The sequence below is a fragment of the Gymnodraco acuticeps genome, unplaced genomic scaffold, assembly GCF_902827175.1.
Source record: "Gymnodraco acuticeps unplaced genomic scaffold, fGymAcu1.1, whole genome shotgun sequence".
Taxonomy (NCBI): domain Eukaryota; kingdom Metazoa; phylum Chordata; class Actinopteri; order Perciformes; family Bathydraconidae; genus Gymnodraco; species Gymnodraco acuticeps.
Window position 1 is genome coordinate 1,034,345 of NW_022990990.1, and position 20,549 is coordinate 1,054,893.

General features: G+C 40.0%; 1 protein-coding gene across 2 annotated transcripts in view; it reads right to left on the reverse strand.

Annotated features, from left to right (window-relative positions):
* apaf1 (apoptotic peptidase activating factor 1) overlaps positions 1-9,906 on the reverse strand; it is a 57,628-nt gene extending 47,722 nt beyond the window's left edge. The window contains exons 1-11 of one of the 2 annotated variants that reach the window (XM_034235819.1): positions 9,525-9,906; positions 8,107-8,288; positions 6,994-7,183; positions 6,639-6,836; positions 5,859-6,048; positions 5,103-5,215; positions 4,842-4,973; positions 3,118-3,356; positions 1,924-2,091; positions 1,708-1,839; positions 269-382 (exon numbers count right to left, since the gene is read on the reverse strand). In XM_034235819.1, coding sequence (XP_034091710.1) covers positions 269-382; positions 1,708-1,839; positions 1,924-2,091; positions 3,118-3,356; positions 4,842-4,973; positions 5,103-5,215; positions 5,859-6,048; positions 6,639-6,836; positions 6,994-7,183; positions 8,107-8,250 — 1,620 coding nt within the window. In that variant the 5' untranslated portion in view covers positions 8,251-8,288; positions 9,525-9,906. Of the gene's footprint in view, positions 1-268; positions 383-1,707; positions 1,840-1,923; positions 2,092-3,117; positions 3,357-4,841; positions 4,974-5,102; positions 5,216-5,858; positions 6,049-6,638; positions 6,837-6,993; positions 7,184-8,106; positions 8,289-9,265; positions 9,362-9,524 lie in introns of those variants that run through there. The other variant, XM_034235820.1, reaches the window with a different exon arrangement.
* Between the last annotated feature and the right edge of the window lie 10,643 nt (positions 9,907-20,549).

Genomic DNA, 20,549 nt, shown 5'->3' on the forward strand with positions numbered 1-20,549 from the left:
GGTGGTATTGAAAGTGTGACTCAGTGCTTTCAGAAATCCTAATTGAATTCATACATATTGTATTTATACTATACCTGATACTACTGGACCTCTAAACCCGCAATTTCCCTAAACAGGAACTCATATTTTGGCATGATTCATATTTCACCAAATAAAAAGGATGTCATACTCACTTCCTTTCTTGTCTTGGGACAGTGAACCACCAGCAACTAACACACCATGTAACTTGCTGTCTTTCGCACATTGTAAAGTTGTATTTTCTGCTAACCTCTTTGTCCAGAATGGGTCCATACTCCACATAGTCGTTGATGAGGTGAGCTGGACCCATGATCCGGGCCTTGATGCTGACCCAGTCCAGAGAAAACATGAGCGAGTACAGCTCCTACACATGGAGAGAGTGAGAGCAACACAGGAGGAGACAGAGAGAGACACGGTGAGCAGGAAAAGTCACATTTTTCGAAAAGTCTGACTGGGTTGCTTCCAATTTTCTAACAAAGAACTTTAATTGACAGCATAAATCCCATTTTTGGCAACTATTCTTTATTTGATATTTATTATTATTACATATTATTCTATCCTGCATTTATGGCCTGTTATAGGCAAGGCAAGGCAAGGCAAGTTTATTTATATAGCACTTTTCAACACAAGGCAATTCAAAGTGCTTTACAAAAAATGAAAGACATTAAGAAAAGGGCATTTAAAATCAGTCATTAAAAAGAAAAGCTAATAAAATAAACATTAAAAGAAAAAATACATGGATAAAAGTTACAGTGCAGTCTAAGATGTGAATAGTTCAATTAAAAGCAGCGACAAAAAGAAAAGTCTTCAGCCTGGATTTAAAAGTAGTCAGAGTTGCAGCGGACCTGCAGGTTTCTGGGAGTTGGTTCCAGATATTTGGAGCATAATAACTGAACGCTGCTTCTCCATGTTTAGTTCTGACTCTGGGGACAGAAAGCTGACCAGTCCCTGAAGACCTGATAGATCTGGATGGTTCATAATTTAGCAGGAGGTCAGAAATGTATTTTGGGCCTAAACCATTCAGTGCTTTATAAACCAGCAGCAGTATTTTGAAATCTATTCTTTGACACACAGGAAGCCTGTGTAAAGACTTCAGAACAGGAGTGATGTGATCCACTTTCTTAGTGTTAGTGAGGACTCGAGCAGCAGCGTTCTGAATCAGCTGCAGCTTTCTAATGGATCTTTTAGTGAGACCTGTAAAGACACCATTGCAGTAGTCGAGTCTACTGAAGATAAAAGCATGGACAAGTTTTTCCAAATCCTGCTGTGACATTAGTCTTTTAATCCTAGATATATTCTTTAGGTGATAGTAGGCTGATTTAGTAACTGTTTTAATGTGACTGTTGAAACTCAACTTATAGAGAAGCAAATATTTATTATTAAAGTCCACAAGGTCACTACTTAAGCATTTATCTGTTTTTTAGATAGTATTTAATCATATTTGTTGTGTGTGTGACCTAAAACTATCATGTGTGTCAAATTGACTGGTATACAATTGTCTCTGTGTGTGCGTGTGCGTGTTGTGTGTGTGTGTGTGTGTGTGTGTGTGTGTGTGTGTGTGTGTGTGTGTGTGTGTGTGTGTGTGTGTGTGGTGTGTGTGTGTGTGGTGTGTGTGTGTGTGTGTGTGTGTGTGTGTGTGTGTGTGTGTGTGTGTGTGTGTGTGTGTGTGTGTGCGTGTGTGTGTGTTACCTGAGAGAGGTTGGCTTTGGCCATGTGGTGGGTGAGGAATCTGATCCAGTACAGACACTCCTCATCTCCTGAGGTGGGGGGCCCATCTCTGTAGTGCTGCTGGTACTGATGCACCACCTTATTGTGGAGGCTCTGAAAAACACAAAGTAATACACATCAGCCCACTTAAAAAGATTTGAAATCCAACAGTTTGTGTTAGGTTGCATCTGAGCTCACCTCCAGCTGGGTGCGGTTCTGCTCCACCAGGAAGTCCAGCTGCAGGTCATGGAGGTAGTACAGGTAGGGCTTGTTGTGATTGTCCACAAAGAGCAGAGACTTGTTGACAAACTCCTCCAGGATGTCCTCCACCTCCTCCGGCTCCAGGTCCCACAGAACAGCCAGCACCTGGGAGAAGGAATAACTAAGTAACTAAGTACATTTACTCAAGTTATTTGTTGACGTATTTGTCCTTTACATGTATTTCCATTGAATGCTACTTTATACTTCTACTCTGCTACATTTCAGAGGCCAATATTGTACTTTGAACTCCACTACATTTGTTGTAACACTCACAGTTACTTATGCTCATATGGAATAATGCAGTACTACACAATATTTCAAGTATTTAAATTGGGTCCACATTGACAAACTACAATACTAAAATGATCTTACATGTAGGGCTGCTCAATTCATCGTGTTTTAAATCGCGATTACGATTATGGCTTGCAACGATTACGAAAACAATGTAATCGAAATAAAACGATTATTTTTTATTATTATTATTAGCGATGTCGCTTTTTTTCTTTAATAATTTTTTTTGTTTTGGTTTTTCAGTTGAATTATACTTAAAGTTCAGGGTAATCAACTATTAAAAACTTACTGTTCACATTTTTTTTCTCCCATAAATGGATGTTTTCAAAGTCAATGAATAATCGCATTTAATAATCACAAATTACAGTTATTGACCCAAATAATCGAGATTATGATTTTTGCCATAATCGAGCATGACCTACTTACATGTATAAAAAACGGGATTTAAAAAAAACATAATAACATAATAGTGTGAAAAGATCCATCCTGCTTAACGAGTACTTGAAGTACATTCAGCTGATCATTCTTCTGTACTTTATATTATTCTGATACAGGTCATTGTCCAGAATGAGTACTTTTACTTTTGTACATTAAGTATATTTTATTGCTTATTATTTATTGTGTTTTTATTTAAGTAACATTTTGAAATCCGGACATTTATTTAGTTTTTTTAAGACCATAGTATTTGTACTTTTACTTAAGTAATGGATCTGTCAATGTTTCATGTACATCTTCGAATAATGTAAGCCAGATTTGCCATGACGCAAACAGAAAGGTTGTTTGAAATAATCTGTTTTGTAAATGAACAAAATGAAGAGGGTAATGTGACAGCAGCCGAACCTTTGCAGGGACCTTGATGTCGTTCTCCAGCACCGTGAGGTCCTTGTAGAACTCCCGGTGCTCGTCAGGCAGGACCTCGATGCTGGCAGACATGGCTTGGTCGAGGGCGTCGTAGTCGTAAGACGAGGACTTACTGATGCGCTTGAACTGCTTCTGCTGCAACTGGCGGAGGTAGTAATGCCAGCGGTTGGGTTTCTCTTTGAGAAGAGCCCCGATCAGGGAGACCACCAAGGGGGAACCTGCAAGAGGAAACACACCTATATATTCTGATGATGTGAAAGAGGAACTGAAATCGCCAATTTTAATAAATACAGAATAAAGTCAGGTCTTTTGTAGTCCTTTGAGATTAATTCAAATATGTTAGATCTCTCTATATGCAATTGCATATGTAAACAACGATTACATAGAGACAGTCTATTGTTATTGTAAAAGAGGCCAAATATTGTCACCTAATCAAGACCTCTGTAGTCGAGACTATAAAAGACTACATTTCCCCACATCCTGTGCAAAAGACGCCGTTGAAACACAAAGATAGAAAGACGATCTAGATTGTTTATTACTTTATTTGAGTTTTGCCTTTTCTGTTTTGATTTGTTTGACTATTGTAAAGGTCTATTTTCTTTGTTCAAAATGTTATTTTGATTAAACGCGAGTCTTACAACATCAACACATCAACGGTAGGCAAAAAAGCAATCACAACTTAAAAACAAATAAACAAAAGATAACGCGTTAGATCTGTCTGTTTAGGGCAGGGGGGTCAAACTCAATTTCACCGCGGGCCTCATCAGCATTATTGTTGCACTCAAAGGGCCGGTTGTAACTTTAAGACTATATAAATATACATATATAAATATATAATATAATGTATTATATTACATTTTTGCCTCTGCATTGGATTATTATCAGATAGGGTAATAACTTCATGATTAACTACATCTGAAAGCAGAAGTCTAGGGCAAATAATTGCACGTCTCTTCAGTGCGCATGTCACAAAGTGAGATGCATTGTGGGACATATAGTTTATGGGCAACGTGCTTTTGTAAAGCAGCATGTAACCGTATAATAAACGTATTATATTCTTTCAGAGCTCTTCAAATGAAGTCGCGGGCCGGATTTGGCCCCCGGGCCTTGAGTTTTACACCCCTGGTTTAGGGCGTCTTAGGGCTTCAGGATACTCTGCAACTTCTACAGGTGCACCATAGAGAGCATCCTGACTGGCAGCATCACGGCCTGGTACGGCAGCTGCACCGCCCTCAACCGTGAGACTCTACAGAGGGTGGTGAAAACTGCACAGAACATCACCAGGACAGAGCTGCCATCCACGGAGGACCTATACTCGCAGCGGCTCAGGAAGAAATCCCTCAGGATTACAAAAGACCCCCATCACCCCAACCACAAACGTTCAGTCTGCTGCCGTCTGGCAGGCGTTACCGCAGCATCCGGACTAAAACCACCAGACTCAGAGACAGCTTCATCCCACAGGCCATAAGACTATTAAACACCTGAACTTTGAAACAACATCCATAACATTTTTTTACTATTTTTCTTTTTGTATTTACTTGCACTATTGTTTTCTGTTTTTCTGTTTTATTGTGTTGCACTGTTGGAGGAGCCTGTGACCTAAGATTTTCATCGTCATAACTACACTATGTTCGTATGACCAATAAAAGCCTTGAACCTTGAACCTGATGGATACAAAGGAAGCAATGTTTATGTTTACAGACCTTTGCATTCTCTGACAATGCTGCGCGCGTCCTCAGGAAGCGCACAGACTTCAGTTTTAGTGTACAGAGCGAGGATCTCCATTCCCTTGTTTTCATCCAGACCGCTCTCCACTTCCACCTGGTACTTGGCTCCTACAAAATAAAAGCACAGCACATACATTTTGTAGGCACAGAAGTCTTTGCCAGTGTAAATTAAAATGAATAACAGGAGGTTTAAATCATCGAAGTGTGCATGTGTAAAGCCAAAAAGAGGACACGTACCACTAACAGAGTCAGCAAGGGCTCTGTTTCTGGTGGTCAGAAGAACCCGACTGTGGATATCAAAGGCCTTCAGCACTGTAGTGTCCCAGACGTCATCTAGAATGAGCAGGGATCTGAAGACCAATCAGAAACAGACAGGCGATGAGAGACAAGACAGCTGATCTGATAACTTTATTCATTAATCAAATCAAATCAAGTTTTATTTATATAGCACATTTTTAAACGATTTTTGGTCGAGCCAAAGTGCTGTACATATAATAAAAAAACCTAAGATGTAAGGCATTAAAGATGTAAGGCAATCTTTTGGTGGGGCAACAATAAGAAGTTTAAAAAAAACTTTAATTGAAGCTTTGAATGTTGAAATAAATGTAGAACATGGGGTTACTTGTCTTCATCAAATAATGGGGTGGTATCAATTTGTTGTTGCCGTTTAATGTTCTACATATTAGTTAGACAATTCAACTTCTGTAATAAATCTGTAAATAACGGTTCAATATATACTATCACCTGGCTGCCATCACACTATTTTATATATGCTACCCTTATTTTTTTAAATACTGGATGTGTGTTTTGTAAATTGTCATTTCAATTTTTATCTTTAATATCTTGTGCATGCTTCTTAATTAATATTAGGCTATTTTTGGCTCTTTACTTTTGCCGTAACAATGTACATTTCCCCTGAATAAAGATATTCTGATTCTGATATTACTCCTTTTGCCTTGCCTTGCTGTCAAATGTAAATATTGATCTAAAAACCTTGGATATCTGCGCAGCATGAGGAAGCGCAGGCGCTCTTTGGCCTCATCCAGAGAGTTGGGGGTTCTGTGGAGGGACTGCGAGTCCATGCTCTGCTCCAGACGGAAACACAACGACAGGATCTTGGCCAGCAGGTCGGGTTTGTCCAGCTGGCCGATGGACAGCCAGTGGACCCCTCCCGGAAAGCACTCTGCAGATGGAGGAAGAGGAGAGGGGAGAAAGGGAAAATCTCAAAGAGGCAAGAGGCGGAAGCTCCCGAGGACTGACAATCCGGAAAATATGTTTGTACCATTATTGAGAGGGAACATATGTCACGGATTTCAACAATTATGAATGCTTATTTTTCCGTAGTTGTTAAAACAAGGTTTGCCAAAAGTTGGTGTAGGAGCCAAAACGGTTATAAGATAAGATAAGGATAAGAGGTGCTTTATTGATCCCTAAAGTGTAGAGTGTGTCCAGTTATCCAAAGAGAAACTATGGAGCATTTGGTCATTGTTGAATTTTTGTTTAATAATTTGTTTACACCACTAAATGTCACTTCCGTCAATTGTCCCCTGGGTGTGGATTAAGGTGTTTAGTCCACCAGTTGGGGTGTGTGGAAACAGAAAGACGCTGATTTGGTTCGGATACATTTTGCTGACTGAATGGTTCTACTTTGGTTATTGTTTCTTTATTTTCTTTTTTTCTCAGAATGATGAGCCAAGGTTAGCCTCTTAAGCTACATCATTTATTGGAGGTTTTGTTGCGACAGTTTGTGTAAGCCAGTGAAAAAGTATTCACCTTCGATGATTCCTTGGTGCCGGACAGCCTCAGCAGCCAGGACGGATTTTCCCGAGCCGGCCATGCCGAACACGGTGACCCAGCCGGGAGCCTTCTCCACTAGAAAGAGTTTCTCCCTGACCCGGTTCACAAGCTCCAGTCTGCTGACAAACACCACGGGCCTCTGTGGTACACCGCCTTGACTCAGCACGGCCTGGACTGATAGACAAACAGGGGAGGGATTAACCGACAAGATGTGAGGCTGTCAATCACCATACTTTCTATGTATTGAGCTACTGTAGTAGTGCAACATGCTCAATCAAAATAGCACCTACAGTACAACCAATAGTCACTGCACACCGCTTCCCTTTCTCACCAGAAGGGGTGCAGCCATCAGAGGAGCCTTTAAGTGCACTAAGTGATATTTGGGGTAAATCCCCATGAAGCAGATTGGCCAGGTCCTCGTATGCCTCAGTGATCAGGGCGTTGTAGAAGGAGATGTAGGCTCGGTTGTCCTTCCTCAGTAGCAGCTCCAGCAGCGCCGCGGCCTGATCCTTCCTGGTGGGCTGGAGAGAGAGAGAGAGAGAGAGAGAGAGAGAGAGAGAGAGAGAGGAGAGAGAGAGAGAGAGAGAGAGAGAGAGAGAGAGAGAGAGGACGAGAGAGAGAGAGAGACAGAGAGAACAGAGATGAGATGTAAATGTCAATATCTAAAACTCACTGTAAACTGGGAATACCCCTGGTGTGCAATAACACTGCCTGTAAACATAAAACAATGAGCAATATACCCTCCTGAAATTGAGGCTTTATTTATTTTTCTTTCAATTTATTTTTCAATCTGTAAACGGTACCAGCTACTCTATATTCTGTATATGTTTTTTTATTTTTTTTTATTAAACTGCTTCTTAGTTTTTACACCATGGTAACGTATCTGTTACTTGTTTGTTAACTTATTTTATTTGTATTATTAATAACGTGTGGCTACTTCTTTATATAAAATGTAAGTCTACTCTTTCTAATTAATCTGCACTAAACTCTTGCTGTTGTAATACCGGAAATGTCCCTGTCACCATAAAAGCATGAAATTCCCTTATAGTCCAAAAGTCATATACGCCAATGATACATTAGAAATAGACAATAAATACATGCAGTTTCATTCAGGACTACGACAGGAAAATATCAGAGCTATATCAAAAAGACAAGACTGTCACAACCACAGCAAGAGAGAAGAAAGGCGAAGAGATTTTTGTCAACAACATCTTGAATTTCTGGACATAAAAAGGGAGATCAATTGGGAAAACATTAAAACAGAGTAAATCATTAGGAGAGTGATTCACTGCATAAACAATGGCAATGTCTTAGTGGAGGAAAGCAGGGACAAATCTGAAACAAAAGTTGTTTCCTGCTATCATTTGGTGGCGAGTTAAAAGAATCAGCAACACAACTGATAAATAATTACTCCTGCCCCTCCCCACCTTGAGCAGAGGCTTACCTGGGTCTTGATCCTCTCCTCCTCGTCCACAGTGAGCACGCCGTCACTGATCAGGTGATCCATCAGGTAGGAGGGTTTGATGTCCTGCTCCAGTTTGTAGCGGAAGCGCAGCAGAGAGCTCCGAGCCCCTTCCTCCAGAGCCATCTCGGCACGACACGGCAACCATGCAGGACCCTGTGTCACTGAAAATGCATTTGAAAGGGGAAAATATACAGTCAAAAGTATGTGGATACTTAACATTAAAGCCATATGTTTTTAAATCTTATTCCAAATCCATTCTACAGCCTTTTCCCAAGATTTCGTGCAGCAGGGACTTTCTCCCATTCAGCCACAAGAACAGTAATAAGTTCCACTCATGATGGTTTGAACAGCAAACATATCTTAGCCTTTTTTGAGACAGGTTCTTACACTCTAAACCTTGGAATATCATTGCTTTACACAACTTATTGAATGCACAGTGACCCTGTGCTGCTGAATTTCATATGTTATACAATAGAGAAAAGCAGGACATTTCCACATTTGAGATTTGTTTGCCATTTTTGGGTGAAAAATACTTTAACAATTAATATATTATCAAAACAGTTGATGATCATTTGTCTGTCATTGACGACAAATTGTTGAAGTTCTATTTAAAATAGCATACTTGGAGCTGAAACAATAAGGTTATATTAATTGAGTGACAGACAACTAATCCGAAAGAGTTTTGATATGAGTCATCCATTTTTTTAAACTGAAAGTAGATTTTCTTAAAAATATATATATATATTACAGCAATACTAGACTGGAATTAATTGAAAATGCAACCAAATGTTAATTGCAGACCTATACGACGGACCCAAAAATACACGGAAGTATACGGACAACTGGATTTATAAAGTTTTACTTCTATGAATATACAAATACAAAAAGAGGAACCGGAAGAAGTAACTATACAAGCTCTGATTGACACATGAATGCATCAATAATCATAATTAAAACATATATTCTTAAAATGGGCCAATATGCAATTAGTACTTTTCCTCATGGCACAGTATATTTTGATGCCAATACTTGTTCTACTTTTAGAAGTACATGAGTACTTCTCCGACCTCTGCATTTCAGAGCGTTTAGTTTATTTCATTCTAAAGTAATACATTCAACGTTCAAATAACACACCTACCAGGTTAATAATGTCTCCTCCACAACAACAAAGTGAGAGAGCCCAGCCACTTTTACACAGCTCTTCAGTGTCTGTCACTAAATGCGAAAGGGAATATACTGTCGAAACTGCACGTCATGGCTCTAACTGCCTATATTATCACAATCCTTATCTCTCACCTGCGTTTCTCTGACACACAATGTTCATTTCAGTACTTGCCTAGACAAGTTTATTCCCTGCTGCTGGAAAATGAAACAAAGAAAGTAACTACAATACTTACGAATATCTTATTTTCTTTCCAATGAGGGTCTGTGGTGAACTGTATATGGTGTACGTCACGTTTTGAAAGATCCAGTGAGTTATTGGCTATTAATTCCTCTTGTTAACGTTTTACTACACGCCCTGTTAGAAAATAAGACAGCTTCCTGATTCACAACAAAAACAACTACCCCCGTGTGAAGCCGCCAATAGAATGGCGACATTATGCCATGTGACTGATGAGGTCATGCATTTCACTAAACTGTAACTGGGCAAACTGATGCTGCCTTAAAGGACCACTACTCTGCTCGGAAATAATGGTTTCCTTTCGTTTATGTGTTGTCTCCGGTATACCCCGCGATACTTTAGCCCAGGCATCCTCAAAGTCCGGACTCCGGTCCGGGTCCGGTTCTTATTATACATCCATGGTCCGGACCGAACCACAACTGTCTCTGGACTCTGAGCAAATTATACTTTTCATATGTATTATCTGTGTTATCTGCGAGACATCGCCACAACCACGCAACGAGTCAAAATGATCCGCTATGTATGTCCATAGACTGCAAACAGCGCTCTGTATGTCCTGTTCCACTGTCTGTGTGTGTCTGTCAACGCATTGGTCCAATCACATTCAGCATCCCATCAGCGTTGTTGGCTTCCCTTGGTGCAGAGCCCTAGAGAGACACCCTCTCAGACTTTCATTTGCTCGCGCTAAAGAGACACGTTACCATGGAAACCAAACAATGGTGTAGCTGTATTGAAGTCCGAGTGGAAACAGTAACATTTGGTGCGTTATGTTAGAATGAAACAAATCAGATTTAGTCAGAAATCGGGAGAAATGCGGGATAAATATGACCCCGGGAGCAGAGCCCTAGAGAGATAAGAGTTACGACACTCTTTGATGTCGCCGCCAGCCGGTCACGTGGTTTATGTATGCCAGGATAGTTCAAAACGCACTTCCGTTGCAATGCTTCTCTATGGCAAAAACAGCACAAACATGGTCAAAATAGTCAGATTAAACCAACGCTGTTCTTTTTTAAAGACTGCTTTCATATTTACATGATGTGGTTACACTTTGTATGGATTGGCACTATTTATAAGTTTCGTTATTTAACGATATTTTGAGGGGAAAGTGTGGTAGCACAAGCAGGCTATGTTGCTGTCACTGCCAGGGCAGTCACGTCCATAGTATAGTTGCGCTGCGCTGTCATGTTCTTCTATGGGACAGACAGACAGCAGCGATTGCGTTATTGAATGGTAAATATATATATTAAAAAAACACACACACACCCAAGTACTTTTTCAGCTGAATTTGCATTATTGCATACTTTTTATTGACAGTTTTGCATTTGGAGAGGCAGGGTGACAACGGAAAGCTTGGTAGCCTATTACTTAGATACGTTTTACATTTTTGGAGGGAAACGTTTGTGTTCATGTTAGCATGATCATGTTAAGACTATGAATATCATTTTACCACAACAGTGGATGAACAATTGATATATGTGTTTGAACAAGAACAACAGGAAGAACAAAGTAAAAGGGACGAACAAATGTGTGAACAAGTATTAAGAACAGTGTATGGAAAAAGTGATGTGATGTGGGATGTGTGTTAGAACAAAACAAAGTAAAATGAATGAGAAGGAGAACAAAGAGGGTTCAACAGAAAAAGATTAATTCAGCCAAAAAACACAATTTTGATTAATCTAAAGTGTAAAACAATCTTCAACACAGACCAAATTAGTGCCCTTGGACAACAAAACATGGTGGGGCAAAGAAACGATAAATTAAATTGAGAGAGTGGGAGACTAAAAATGATTACTATGATAAATATTCAAACTATTTACAAAACTATTTACAGAAGCTCCTGTTGAACCAGCAACAAAAACAGGTTTGTCAACAATAACGAGGCCACTTTGCCAGGGGGAGGTGATCCAGCGACGAGACAATAAAGCAATTCATATTAGGTTCTGTTGAGACACTACAGAATATAAAACCTTCCAAGCCATGACCTCTGCCTGAAACCAGGACCACTCAGAGGAGAATGCAGCACATCAAACTGGAGTCAGGAGTGTGAATAACACATTTTGGCCAAAACAAATTTTTGCTTACCAATACAGTGACTGAACATTGGACACCAAAAAGTGAAAAACAGAAGCATAATTGTGCGAACAATTGTGGGGGGGGGGGGGGGGGGGGGGGGCATTTTACCAAATATTTAACAAACAACTATTTACAAAAAAGCAACTATTTATAAAAAGGCAATACTATTTACAAAAAGCAATACAAAACTCTCGGGCACTCCTAACCATTTTGAAAAAAACAAAAAGGTTCCTTTATTGAAAGGGACATCCTTTTCATCTGTTTCCTGGGCCCTAAAAAGCAGAGCAAGAATAGGCACAGTGGTGAATAAGGGGAGAGAATACAGTTGGGAGCAGACTGAACAGAGGACATAGCAATATTCATGTTAAAATGTTTGCACAATAAATATTATGGCACTTTCGTTTATATTGCATTTTAATAGATCAGTTGTCATACCATGGTTGGATGTGCAGCATTTGGATGCTCTAATTCAGGCATCCTCAAACTACGGACTCTGGTCCGGATCCGGACCGAACCACCACTGTCTCCGGACTCTGAGCAAATTATAGTTTTCATATGTATTATCTCTCTGTATTATATGTGAGACATCGCCACAACGCATTCGCAACGAGTCCAAATTCTCCGCTATGTCCACTGCAAACAGCGCTCTGCATGTCTGACTGTTCCACTGTGTTCCACCTGTGTGTGTCAACGCTTTGGTCCAATCACATTCAGCATCCAGTCAGCGTTTTTTCCCCCCAAACAATCTGCGAATCAGAGGCACAGTAGGGCGGGTCTTCGCGGAATGCGGGTAGGAAAAATGTGTGTCTCTTTCAACCTGTCTAAGTCAGAGCAAGAATTAAAAAAAAACAAAATTCAGAGCGAGAGTTAACAGCTCATCTAGTTCCATCTGTACTGTAGCTAGTAGCCTAGTTTCACCTACCGGGGTGGCAACGGACACCCTAAAAATAGGCCTTGCCACCCCAGTTGGCAGCTTTGTTTTGAAAGAAAAGTTGTGGCTCATCGGACATTTATGAGAGAAAGTCTCTAATGTCCGAGTGCAAGTGAATTTAGCACAAGATGCACGTCATGCACGTCCCCCGGTCCTGGCGCGAGCGTGGACATACGATTGGCGGCGATTTCATTTTGAACTGGACGGCGCAAAACGAGAAGCATTCGGACCCAAGCACTGAAGGAATGAGGTATTTGCGGTCTACACTGACAGAGAAGAGACTGTCAGTTTGGCTGTACTCAGGATTGAATCAAAACGCACTAAAGCTGTTGATCTTAATACGTTTGTGAGGCGTTTTGCTGAACAAAATGGTAATCGCCGCATTCAGCTGTAATAGACATGTCAACTTGATGCTCTGCTCACGGATGAGCATACACAACTATTAAAGGTGGGGTAGGTAAGTTTCAGAAACCGGCTCGAGTGCACTAAAATTTGAAAATACACAGCCGAAAATAATTCCTTACAGAGCACCTCCTCCAACACACATGAACGCGCACATGACGTCTGCAGACTGGTGAAAGTGGCCGCCTGGCGAGTCATTGAAGTACTGCTGCAATGCACGCCCAATGAGGGCACGAGATACATTTGTGCGTGCACGAGATGGAAGGCTGACAGACAGGGCGGCAATCCAATCCGTTTAGCCGGGCCGGCTAAACGGATTGGTTGTACTTTTTACAGTATTACGGCTTCCACAGATGACATTTTTTTATGGATTTTTTGTCAAAACTTCAGATATTCATTGCTATCGGGATGTTAAGAGCATTCCATGGAATATAACAAAAAGTGTATCTCGAGCCGGTTTCTCAAACTTACCTACCCCACCTTTAAGATGATGACCTTACGTGTGTAAATATATTTTTTTCTTTGAGGGGGTCTGCCCCCAAAAAACAGTTTTAAGTCCTGAGAAAGTCAAATAAGACGGTGTGGAAAACTTCACTGCCCAGCCAAAAAAAAGTAACCACTTTGATTTAACTAGGCCAGTAGGTAAGGGCTTTCCACTGGATAATAACTGCAGTATAAAAGAATGCATGACTGAAGTGATGGAGACCATGTTGAAGGCAAACAAAAAGAGGAAATAACAGGTCAAATCAAGCAAATCCCCCTCTCAGATTCCACAGCAACCAGAAGAACATACATACTGGCTGGTGATTTGATTCATCAGCTTTGTGATGGAATAAAAAATGCACAGTGCATTTCCTTATCTGTGGGTGAGTCCACTGACACCACTGACAATGCTCAGTTGCTGGTGTTTGTGAGTTTTTATGATGAGGCAAAGGGGGAGTTTGTTGAAGATGTGTTGGGCCTGACGAACCTCAGTGGACACACAAGGGGGAAATACATTTATAAAGCAATAATGGGAATGCTGAATGAAAGAGGGTGCAGCTGCCTTTATTCATAACTGTGCAGCTCTTACACTGCGACTCTGAGGGGTCAAGCACAGACACAATAACAATGAAAACTGCTGCATACAGATTATTTTTGTTTTTGCAACCTCGTGTTAAGAATCTTGTTGCAATTGTTTAAAAGTTTGAATGACCGTAATAAACGGACCTTTGTCTTATTGAAACATTTATTTTGGACCTTTAAGATTTGTATTTGAGTACCCCTGCTTTAATTGATCCGAGAAGGGGCTCCGGATGTATGGCTTCCCTAAGGACATAGAGCGAAGGAAGAGATGGATGGCAATGGTCAACAGACAAAACCTGTGTCTGACAGAGGACAACAACAACAGCAGAAAACTCTGTCATGTAAGTAATGTTCACAGAGGTGACATGACTTGTTAACATTTTAAAGGGCATCATATTTCCATACATAAGTGTAGAGAATTATGACTCTTCAATGACATTTGAAGTGTGGAGTGGAAACTGATCAAACCTACAGGTACACTTTGAAGACGACCAATATATTGGCAACAAATCAGGAGGAAATTTGAGGTTGAGGCCAGATGCTGTTCCAACAATATGTATACATCGGCCTAAGCCGAAAAGGAGGAAATCCACGTCAAGGAGTATGCCTCCAGCTGTGTTTTAAAGTGTTTATTTTGTTAAAAATAAACATTTTGGATGCATGACCATGTTTTAGGCTCATCCTTCATTCACTGCTGTAGAGTAGCCTATTCAGTAGGCTATTATTTGTTTAAGACTGAATAATACCTTTGAAGAACAATCATTAAACTAGTGTGTATATTACAATACAAAGGAATCTATCCTAGCATGCCATCAAGTATTAAAAAGTAGCGCTAGGCTAGTTGTACAGTACAGATGAGTTAACACGGAACAGTACAAAAAAAATAAAAAAGTACAGTCAACATGTCACATAATGAAATGTTAGTATATCCCAAAATTCAATGAAATATTAAATGAAATATTTATCACAAACGCCACCTCATTTCTACTAGTGCTAGCAGTTAAGTCATATCATACAGAAAAAGCCGACTAATGATGGCTGACACGGTCAGGTTCAGCGGATAAAAACCAAAATAACAATAAAAACACATAATCAATCTAAATCCTGCTTGTTAGTTACCCAGCATCATTGATATATAAGCTGCTAGCGATTCATTACTGAAATCTTATCTTCAAAGCTGACGAAGTCGCGCTAGCTAACTAGCAGGCAATGCTAGCTAAATTGGTTGTAACAACCAAGATAAAATATAGATAATTACGCTGTGCATATACAAATGTACGTACGGAAGAGGATTAGGGCCACATAAAACATTTTTTTGTGAGGATTTGAAAAAAATATTATTATTTTTTGTTCTGAGAAAAAAGTCAGAATTCTGACTTTAATCTCAGAATTCTGACTTTAATCTCAGAATTCTGACTTTTTTCTCGGAAAAAAAAAAATATTTTTTTATTGGGAGAAAAAAAGTCAGAATTCTGACTTTAATCTCAGAATTCTGACTTTTTTCTCGGAAAAAAAAAATATTTTTTTATTGGGAGAAAAAAAGTCAGAATTCTGACTTTAATCTCAGAATTCTGACTTTAATCTCAGAATTCTGACTTTTTTCTCGGAAAAAAAAATATTTTTTTATTGGGAGAAAAAAAGTCAGAATTCTGACTTTAATCTCAGAATTCTGACTTTTTTCTCGGAAAAAAAAAATATTTTTTTTTTGGGAGAAAAAAAAGTCAGAATTCTGAGATTAAAGTCAGAATTCTGACTTTAATCTCAGAATTCTGACTTTAATCTCAGAATTCTGACTTTTTTCTCAGAACAAAAAAAAAAAAAATTATTTGGGAGAAAAAAGTCAGAAATACCGGTAACTGTCGAACCAGCTTCACTGCGATTTACACATTGCAGTAGGCAACAATGGAGGACGTGAGTGAATTTCTGCGCGCCAGAGGGGTCCAAGAGGTACGGAAGAGGATTAGGGCCACATAAAAAAAAAAATTGTGAGGATTTGAAAAAAATAAAAAATAATTTTGTTCTGAGAAAAAAGTCAGAATTCTGACTTTAAAGTCAGAATTCTGACTTTAATCTCAGAATTCTGACTTTTTTCTCAGAACAAAAAAACATTTTTTTTTTTGGGAGAAAAAAAGTCAGAATTCTGACTTTTATCTCAGAATTCTGACTTTTTTCTCAGAACAAAAAAAAAACATTTTATTTGGGAGAAAAAAGTCAGAAATACCGGTAACTGTAGAACCAGCTTCACTGCGATTTACACATTGCAGATGGTTGTAAAATGACTTATTATGGTTTCCTCTTGGACCCCTCTGGCGCGTAGAAATGCACTCACGTCCTCCATTGTTGCCTACTGCAATGTGTAAATCGCAGTGAAGCTGGTTCTACAGTTACCGGTATTTCTGAGAAAAAAGTCAGAATTCTGAGATTAAAGTCAGAATTCTGAGATTAAAGTCAGAATTCTGATTTTTTTTTCTCCCAAAAAAAAAATGTTTTTTTGTTCTGAGAAAAAAGTCAGAATTCTGAGATTAAAGTCAGAATTCTGACTTTTTTCTCCCAAAAAAAAAAATGTTTTTTTGTTCTGAGAAAAAAGTCTGAATTCTGAGATTAAAGTCAGAATTCTGAGATTAAAGTCAGAATTCTGACTTTTTTTCTCCCAAAAAAAAAAATGTTTTTTTGTTCTGAGAAAAAAGTCAGAATTCTGAGATTAAAGTCAGAATTCTGACTTTTTTCTCAGAACAAAAAAAAAAAAAAAAATTTTCAAATCCTCACAAAAATTTTTTTTATGTGGCCCTAATCCTCTTCCGTACAAATGAAGACCAGTATAAGCATCATAAAGGGCCTCGGATACAATATAGACAGTTGACAATTCAAAAGAGTTCGATATTTCAGCAACTTACCTCTGGAACTAATCGACGCGCCGTAATGTAAGTGAATGAGGTTCAACGCCCAAATGACAATATTTTTGAACTATTTCGATGTCCATACCCCGGAAGTAGGCGCCGCCATTTTTTTACAACGGAGGTCTATGGGAGTGTCGTAACTCTTATCTCTCTAGGGCTGCTTCTCAGGTCGATTAAATGAAATCCTTGCTTCCTCATTTGCGTCGTTTCCCTGCGTTTAGTCCCTCCCACCAGGGAAGCATGGATTGATTTATTTATTTATTTATTTATTGATTGATTGATTGATTGATTGATTGAAAAGTTTATTAACAGCTTGTATATTGGGTACAGTACAGTACAGCTCAAAACATACAATTGTTAAGGGGATGCAGACCAGAGAAAGACTTTCGTCTTGTTTACATCAGGGTCCCCCATTTCCAATTCATCATGTCATTTAAGACATATAAGACATATTTGACATACAGATGGCTTATTTACAATTTACATACAGGTGGGTTTTTTACATACAGATTGCTGGAGGGACGCAAGGAAACCACGAGAAGTAGCGAAATGAGTTTTAAGAGCAATGGGACGTCCTTTCCTCCGGAGCGTCACGTGAAGCGACGTCCGTTTGTGATGACGCTGCACAGCTGATTGTCTGACAGCAGCTCTGTCCCCGTTATTTCCACACACCCCCGCCTCTGTTAGTACACATTTACTGACACAAACATTTGTATCATCTGTTGTAGATCCAAATAAATAAAATAAAAATAAGAACTCATTGTCAAAAAAGATAAACGCCATTCTTAAAATGTATAAACGAACAATAGTTTGATTAATATTGATTAGAGTGCACAATAGAAATAAAATAATTGAGAGAAGAAAAAGAGATATGTTATCTATCAAAACCCAGTTAGATTAACATTCATTGGATTGCACACTTTGTTTGTTTGTTTGGATATGTAGCACATTAACATTTTAATAGCACTTAATGACTGACTGAATGGAAATGACAATAAATGAAAATGTAAAACGAAAAAAGCGATCATGAAAATGTTTCCAAAAAATGAATTAAATGATTTTTGACTACTTTTTTGTTCAGATATATCACATATTTGTAACTAAATGATACATGAATTGAAACAAAACACGGTATAAACTGAGGAGTGACTCCCGTGAGGTTCATGTATTTTCTTCACTCTGCTCTCATGTCAAGAAGCATCAGATCAGTGCATGCACTGCCTCGTCCAATCAGTGAGCGATACACAGTAAGGGGGCGGGGTGAGTATCTGAGGATTTCATCGGAGGATGGTCTGGTGGTTCCTCGGTTATCGCTCCTCCATGATCGCTCCTCGCTCCTCGCTCCTCGATCCTCGGTCCTCCGGCAGAAATAAGAGCCATGGGACGGTACTCAAGATGGCGCAGGCAAATCAACTTCCGGTGAGACCGAGGAGCGAGGAAATGAAAATAGTCGACCTGAGAAGCAGCCTAGGGCTCTGCCCCCCACCAATAGTCTGCGAATCAGAGGCACAGTAGGGCAGGTCTTTGCGGAATGCCGGTGGGAAAAATGCGTGTGTCGTCTCTTTCAACCTGTCTGAGTCAGAGCGAGAGTTTAAAAAAAAAAAGTCAGAGCGAGAGTTAACAGCTCATCTAGTTGCAGCTGTACTGTAGCTAGTAGCCTATAGTTTCACCTACCGGGGTGGCATGGGGTGGCAACTGCCACCCTAAAAATAGGCCTTGCCACCCCAGCTTCCACCCCAGTTGTAAAAATAAAAAATAAACATTGAGTTGGCAGCTTTGTTTTGAAAGAAAAGTTGTGGCTCATCGGACATTTATGAGAGAAAGTCTCTAATGTCCGAGTGCAAATGAATGCAGCACAAGACCCACGTCTTGTAACCCCTCCCCCGGCCCTGGCGCGAGCGTGGAAATATGATTGACGGCGATTTTACTTGAACGGGGACGGCGCAAAACGAGAAGCATCTGGACCCAAGTACTGAAGGAATGAGGTATTTGCGGTCTACAATGACAGAGAAGAGACTGTCAAGTGTGGCTGTACTCAGCATTGAATCAAAACGCACTAAAGCTGTTGATCTTAATAAGTAGTAGTACACATGCCGCTTTCGTCTCATTAGTATGCATACAAAGTGAAGGTGGACACGCCCCCAATTATACAAATGAGCTAAGTCCCGCCTCCCATTGTTCGCGATCCTTTGATGTGAGGGTGAGGGGTCATCACCCCGTAGGGGTGAAATGCCCCCCTGTGTAGCGCCTTTGTTCGAGATCCTTTTGATGTGTGTTATGTGAAAAGCCCCCGGGCTAGCGCCTTTGTTGTCTAATTATTTGATGTGTTGATTAAGTCTCTTTGAAGCTGTATTGTATGGCCCCCCTCAGAGCCCTTTTGTTGTCTAATCTAATTATGACGTCTAATCTAATTAGCCTTTGGTGTTTGCCCTTTGATGTGAAGTGTTATAACAGGCCGGTGTGACTTCACACTGGTGTGCTATAAACCTTTGATGTTAATTTAGGTGTCTCTTTGAAGTTATGTGTGAGACTGTCTACCCAGCCGCTTTTCTACCCCTTCCGGGGCTATGACGCAAACAAATAGTGGGGGGTGGAATTAGGTAGAAATACGCTCAAACGAAATAACAAGACAGCAATTCCATTTACCCAGTCACCTTTTCAAAAAAGAAAAATGGCAAGAGACGCCTCGAATGGGGGTTAATCAGCCTGTGACAATTTACAGCCATCCGTCCGTAGCGTCAGTCAAGAAACGAATGCAGCAGCAGTGCGGGGGTCAGACCATGGATGTATAATAAGAACTGGATACAGCGTGGGAGGCGGGGCCTCATTCATTCCTATGAGAGCTGCTCATTAGCGCATGATGATAAAATGGCCCACCTTTTGAGAGAGTGAAACGTCACAGATTACCCAGCATGCCTGAGAAGTACCCGTATGTGCGCTCATAGAGCATGCGCAACTTTAACCAAAATGCTCGTTCACATCAAGCACGTCAATTTGCGTACACGTAACAGCACTGCGCGTTCATGACAGCATGGTAATGGATTGTTGTTATCATGGATTGATATGAACGAGGCGGCAGTTAGCAGCTAGCGGCTAGCTAGTAATGATGCTAATGTACACATCAATCGTTATGTACTTATATTACGCTGTAACAGGATCTAGTGATATCCAACAGAGCTTCATTTAGCATGAAATAATTATTGCACTGTATATATATATATATATATATATTTATATACAGTGCAATAAGCTTCTTAGTGCAATACAAAGCTACAGGGACGTTAATAATGTCTGTAATATTAACTTTATTTAATACAACATTTACGGTACAAGATTTAATCATACAGCCCATGTAGTATGATAATGAATTACAGCAAACATGTGCAATATATCCATTATTACAGCTCCGTGGGATGGCAGTAAGACGATATGGATCCGTTCTTATTGTGCATCCATGGGTAAAGATAAACGCAACTCACATTGGTTTCTCATACAGCATCTCTGTAAACTACGTGTATTCCCTGAATTTCACTCTCTGCCTTTAACGGCTCGTTGTAGCTCCAATAGCTCCAGCCCCACCCTCCCTGTGAGCACAGTGTGCTCTGATTGGTCGGGACACGTAACATGAACGTGCCGGGCGGCGCGGTCCCGT